The sequence below is a fragment of the Vicia villosa genome, linkage group LG1 (genome assembly GCF_029867415.1).
Source record: "Vicia villosa cultivar HV-30 ecotype Madison, WI linkage group LG1, Vvil1.0, whole genome shotgun sequence".
NCBI lineage: Eukaryota > Viridiplantae > Streptophyta > Magnoliopsida > Fabales > Fabaceae > Vicia > Vicia villosa.
The window spans coordinates 226,890,096-226,896,682 of record NC_081180.1 but is presented as its reverse complement, the minus strand read 5'-3'; the positions used below and the strand labels follow the sequence as shown (position 1 = coordinate 226,896,682).

Genomic DNA, 6,587 nt, shown 5'->3' with positions numbered 1-6,587 from the left:
CTTACCGTTGTTCATAATGATATAAAACTTTTGAGAAATGTTAAGTTTACACCACAAAACTACAACTACACCGTATTTATATACAGTTCCACACACTTTTGTTTTTTTATTAATTTATTTTTCTGTATTGGATTTTGTGCAAATCTAAAAATAGTTGGGAATAGATACGGTGTAAGTGAGGTGTACAAAATTTAAGTGTAAAGATAGCACTGAAACTTTAGATGCACAATTTCATTTCAAAATATCAATAACTTTGTGCACCTTCCTTCGTAGTTGTATCAAGCTCACATCAATAATAATAATAATAATAATAATAATAATAATGATTATTAATAATAATAATAATAATAATAATAATAATAATAATAATAATAATAATAATAATAATAATAATAATAATATTAAATATGTTTTTAATAATAAGCAACTAGTTAAATATGTAGGCCGCATGTATTCTTTGGTTGAAACGTGTACACACTAGCATAGCCAAAACGTGAACTCCAAGCAACCTTCTCTATATGTAGAACCCTATATTTTTTTTTCCTATCTTTCTTTTATCTATCTGCCATAACTAACTAAACGCTCTACACCCTCTCTTTTTCTGTCTCAAACAGCACTTGGAAAATCACAAACACAACTCCAATCATTGAATCATAACACACACAGAAGAAATAAAAGTGTGAGCCTCAAGGTACGTATGATTAAAACAAATATTCTCTCATAATTTACAGCAACAAGAAAACGTGTCCCCAAAGACACAAACTGTATAATTAGCTTTACCTTTCTCCACATTTTTTTTATCTATAATTAATTTATCACTTTTTTCTTTACAACTACTATTTATATATTGTAGGAGAGATTAGTAGAAAAAAAGTTTTGTTATTCAAGATGACATGGTGCAATGAGTCTGATGTTAATGATCATATAAAGCTCAATGAAGAATTTCAAACAATAAAATGCCCCTCATGTGGCCATGATATTGAAGTAAAAAATCAGGTATTAATTAAATATTTATTTATTTATATATTTATTTATTTATATATTTATATATTTATTTTTATCTTAATTTTAGGTTTATTTTTGTGTGTAAATATTTTTATTAAACTGATGATATATGTATATATAGGGTGGAAATGGAATTCATGATTTGCCTGGTTTACCAGCTGGAGTGAGATTTGATCCAAATGACATAGAAATATTGGAGCATTTAGAGGCAAAAGTGATGTCTAATATGTGCAAGATTCATCCACTTATTGATGAGTTTATTCCAACACTTCAAGGAGAAAATGGAATTTGTTATACTCATCCAGAAAAACTACCAGGTTTTATTTTATTTGTTTTATTTTAGCTTAATTTTATTAAAATATAGTTTAGAGATTTGAATACCGTTTGATGAATATTGAATTGCATGTGGTATTTATTTTTAAATCATTTAAATTATCATTTATTATTGGTGGATACAGTCTTGTTGTACACGGTACTGCATGCATCAAATTAATTAATTATTTTTTTGTAATATTTAATTATATTTCTTAATAAACTTTATAAAAATTTATTGCTCAAAATGATTTATTTTTTAATTGACCCTATATATATATATATATATATATATATATATATATATATATATATATATATATATATATATATATATATATATTTCTATATTCTTCATATTTGAGATTTTTCTTGTTATTGAAGCAATGAAAATTTTATGTCTATCAACAGAAGTTGAGTCTAGTTCCTTCTATTAATCAATGTCACAACTTGATAAATCAACAATTGAAGCAAAGAAAAAGTTTTTGTCTAGTCATTGTACGTGTGTGTAATGTTCATGAACCTCTTTCATGTAACCGACTCTTTAAGTGTTTTACAAGAAATCAACTAATGCTTGAATTGGCAATGGCTACCAAACTATGGTTAATAATGCCATCCTATGCCTTACATCAGCAATATAGGAAGGTAGGTCAATTGCTGATTCATTTTGTTGCTGTACCATTTAGGTCAATTAATTGTCAATGAAGTTACAAAAATTAAAATTAGTGTTTATCATGATAGTCTTAATTCAAACTATGGAAAGTTAATTACTTGTTATTAGTTAGTTGAATAGATTATAAGGTTAATACTTAAGTTAAAAGTTAATTAGTTTTAGAACTTAGTTAGTTTAACTAGCCGTATAAATCAATTTGTTAGAAGCAAACAAATTATAAAAAAGTGGCACAAACTTGTGTACTGGAATAAATTTACTATGTTTTGCAATGGGATGGGCCACGGAGAAGCAACAAGAACCAAATTATTGACGTCAGGCGAGTGCCTAACATAGAGATAATAGTCGCCCAAAATAAGACAACAGGTCGGCCAATTAGGTTGGGCCGCTTGATGGGCCAGGGTACGAAACCCATGATCTACATGACTTATCACGTGTAGCTTAAGAGGTATTCTAAAGTAGCCTAATAAATCGGCCATACTACATATGAAGTCACTTGTTTGGGCTTCGGTCACCTGAATTAATTTTCATTATACATTCTCCCGCGAACGTGGAAGGTGACATGTCTAAGCAGTAATGAATGAGAGATATTAGTCAAAGAGGAAAAATTGTCCTCCCACAATTCAAGGGAGAACAAATCCCATATGTTCCATGTTTCTGGTATTGGGGTTGGAAAAACCACTCTCTAGCCCAGTCCAAGAACTTTCTACATATACTCCATTCCTATAGCTAGGAAGGGATCATGAATTTTCTCTCAAGAACACATATAAAACCTGACATTTTTACATAAACAGGGGCTATCATCTCATAATACTTCTTTAGCAAGTACAATTGACGCCCATTGTGGAGCCTCGATAAAACTAACCTGAGTCACACTTACCTTTTATTCATCAAACAAGGCGCCACGAGACCTACCAACTTAGTTGCACCCATTTACACATTAGTAGGAGGATTTGCTGAGGGTGGATAATCTAACTCTTCTCACCAGAGGTATGTTTGGTAGGTTCATGTGGGGTGATACATTAGTCAGTTATAAACCAAACATGGGAAAGAAGCCAAAACTCATAATCATTTACTCTAGTGAAGACCCCGCCAACATCATTCCTCATGATAATGAACCCACGGGACGCATTTGAGATATTCTAGTTGGATCCATATGACATTTGATTGTTTCAAGGTTCTCAGGTTAGATTTTCAAGCGAGTAAGTACAGGTGAAGGGCCACATAACTCTCAAGACAGTGTTCATCATGAAAAAGAATACGAAAACAATCAAGGTCGGGTATCTCATATTAGCCAACCCCTCGCCATACAACAACACAATGAGACGACCCACACTCATCCTTTTAGGGGCCTCCCTCTAAACCTTTTACTTAATCATGAAATATCTGATATCTAAAGGACAGGTTGGAATAGTCCAACAAGATCAAGAGCAACCTCGGGGTAAATAGGGTAAGGATGGCCGCAACCACCATTCCACATCCCAGAGGACAGGTAATCATTGTCCTAAATTTAGAATTTAGGATAGAGCCTAAGAAGGACAAAGTAACTCCCGTGAAAGATCTAAAGAAGGTCCAAATTAGGCCCTAAGATTTTCATTCCACGAAGATGGGAACTTCCCTCAGTGAGACTGAAGAAGAGGAGTCGGTTGTCCTGCTAAGGAAGAACTTTGACTTGTTCTCCTGGACACAAGATGACATGTCAGATATAGACGCTAGAGTAGTCTATCATTGCCTCACCATTTACTCCATAGTGAAACATGTGTCTTAGAGGAAACATATAGTGGCGAGGAGAAACATAAGTCAAATGTCCAATCTGGTTGGCTAATGTGGTATTGGTTTAAAAGTACATCAGAATGGAAAATGTGCTTCTATTTTACTGACTTGAATACAACATGTCCAAAAGATTCATATGCATAGACTAACATCGATAGGCTGATTGATGGATCCTCGGCCTATAAGAATTTGAGCTTCATTAATGCTTACTCTACATTCAGATAAAGGTGAATCATTTGGACGCTCTCAAGATGGAATTTATGTCAAACCATGACAACTATTACTACAACAATGTCATACCTTTTAGGCTGAAGAATGCAGGTGCCTCTTATCAGAGCCTAAATGATGCAATATTCTCAAAGAAGATAAGACGAAATCTGGAGGTCTACATCAATGGTATATAACTATGATGACTTCAGGGGATAGAAGTCACTGCGGATATCTGGAAGACATCTTAACGTCAGTCATGAGGTACAACATGCGCTTAAACCCCGCCAAATGCTCTTTTTGTGCTAACTAGGAGAATCGATGTGAATCCTTACAAATGTCATACTATCATCAATACTGTTCAACAATGTTTTTAAAAATGCAGTGTTGAATATGGTGTGTATGTAAAAGACATAAAGACAACTACATATTGCTCATACACTTGCATGTAGATGATTTGTTGGTAACTACATATCGATCATATGTTTTTATGGGAACCCTACATATTGCTCATATGCTTGTATGAAGATGAAGAATATGTATGAAATGACAAATCTTTGGCAAGTTTGCTTATTTTCTTAGGAATGAAATATGTAGAAACCTTGCATGATTTAATACTTCATTGTCCAATTATGCAACTGAGGTTTCAAAAGTATTTGAGATGTTTCACTCTTATTTTCCAATAACACCTGTTGAAACAACACCAAGAACTAAATGAGATGAAGATGATGAAATTTTGGATCCTATAATGTTTAGAAAATTGATTGGTACATTAAGATACTTGTGCCGAAGCAAACCTAATATTTGCTTTTCTACTAAGCTAGTGATAATATTCATGAGCAAACCTTATAAATCTCATTTATTATGTTTCAAACATGTGTTGAGGTATATTAATGGGATTATCCATTACGCCTTATGTTTACTACATCCTTAATGACTAGGAAATTGGATTTAGAAGAATTTCTTGATGTTGATTAGTGTAGGGACAAGGTGGATATAATGAGTACATCTAGTGCGCCTCTAGGACGAGTGTATCTTCTAGATCATATTTATCAACAAAAAAAATCGGGTGACCCGTGTGGGTGGGGCGTTAGCCCAAACCATAACAAGTAGGTTATAAGATGGTTAATTAAATTAAAAGTTTGTTAGATTAGCTAGCTGTGTTTTATTTACTTGTTGCACAAGTAAACCCGTTTGTTAGATGCAAAAAATCTATACAAGTGACATATGCTTGTAATGAATACACACTCTTATGCTCATTATTCAACTCAACTTTTTCTTTCAATTTCTCTTTTTAGTTTAGTTACTTCATTATTAAATAACTGTCATAGTTGGTTTTAATCCAACACATCATATAGTAGTGATATGCATGACTCTCATACCTATTCATAAGAGTTTTTTTTTACAAATACTATAATATTGCAAGACATATACATGATTAATTTTTCTGTAAAATGATGCAGGAGTTAGCAAAGATGGACAAATCCGCCATTTTTTTCATAGGCCATCTAAAGCATACACAACAGGAACAAGGAAAAGAAGAAAGGTTCACACCGACAAAGAAGGAGGCGAAACAAGATGGCACAAAACAGGCAAAACTAGAGCAATTGTTGTTAATGGCATTGTCAAGGGTTTTAAAAAGATACTAGTACTCTACACAAACTATAGCAAGGAAGGAAAACCAGAGAAAACTAATTGGGTGATGCATCAATACCATCTTGGTAGCAATGAAGAAGAAAAAGATGGAGAGTTAGTTGCTTCAAAGGTGTTTTACCAAACACAACCAAGACAAAGTGGTAACTCCATTAATGTAAGAGATTCATATGACAAAGGAAGTGGCCATAGTGATAGTGCAACACCTAACAATTTAGGTATGGTGGAATGCTACAATGGTTCTTATACAAATTATGAGCATGTCCATGTTGGTCATCATAGGGAAAGCTTGCCACAATTTACTACAATGGATGCAAACAAAGTAAGAGTGCAGGAGAGAAAGTAAATATTGAGAAGAGATTCTAGGTAGAGACAGTTGTGATTTTACTATTTTTTTATGCTAGTGATTCTATTAATAATCAAATAACATCACTTCTATGCAAGGGATGAGATTGGAATGCAATGAAGGAAGAAATAAGAAAAAAAAATTTATAGTGATTTATGACTGAAATTTAGAGGACAAGCTAGGTATTTCTGGTACAAACGATTATTGACTATTGACAATTCATTACTCACTATGTCAATGTTTTGCCTAGGATTGAGTTCTTATTTTTTATTTTTTATCTTTTTCTCTTTGAGTCTGTTTCGATCATAAAAAGACTTTCTAGCTTTTAACTTATAGCTTTTCAACTCATATAAATAAAAAAGCTCTGTTTGGTAACTGTTTCTAGCTTTTAACTTTTAACTTTTTTACTTGCTTTTGTCTTTTTTTTAAAAGCTATTTGAAATAGCTTTTGAGCTTGTAGCTTTTAACTTGTGACTTTTTCTTCTATTTATATTCTGATTATTTTAACAAAAAAAAAATCTATTTTTACCCTTCGATATATATTATAATTCAATGTTTAATGTTTTTTTTAATCTTTAATGTTTTTAATAAGTATACAATAAATTTTGAAATAATGTTGAT

At 32.2% G+C, this 6,587-nt stretch overlaps 1 protein-coding gene across 1 annotated transcript; it reads left to right on the top strand.

Moving 5' to 3' along the window:
* Positions 1-558: 558 nt before the first annotated feature.
* Positions 559-6,118, top strand: LOC131644934 (NAC domain-containing protein 73-like). Its single transcript, XM_058915556.1, has 4 exons — positions 559-691; positions 854-996; positions 1,127-1,322; positions 5,431-6,118. The coding sequence occupies exons 2-4, from the start codon at positions 889-891 to the stop codon at positions 5,964-5,966; spliced, it is 840 nt and encodes a 279-aa protein (XP_058771539.1). The 5' UTR covers positions 559-691; positions 854-888; the 3' UTR covers positions 5,967-6,118.
* Positions 6,119-6,587: the final 469 nt, after the last annotated feature.

Excerpts from the sequence above, each read along its gene's own strand:
- LOC131644934 (XM_058915556.1), top strand. The coding sequence starts at position 889 with ATGACATGGTGCAATGAGTCTGATGTTAATGATCATATAAAGCTCAAT. Across the intron at positions 997-1,126 it reads ATATTGAAGTAAAAAATCAG|GGTGGAAATGGAATTCATGA; the intron begins GTATTAATTAAA and ends ATGTATATATAG. Across the intron at positions 1,323-5,430 it reads TCATCCAGAAAAACTACCAG|GAGTTAGCAAAGATGGACAA; the intron begins GTTTTATTTTAT and ends AAAATGATGCAG.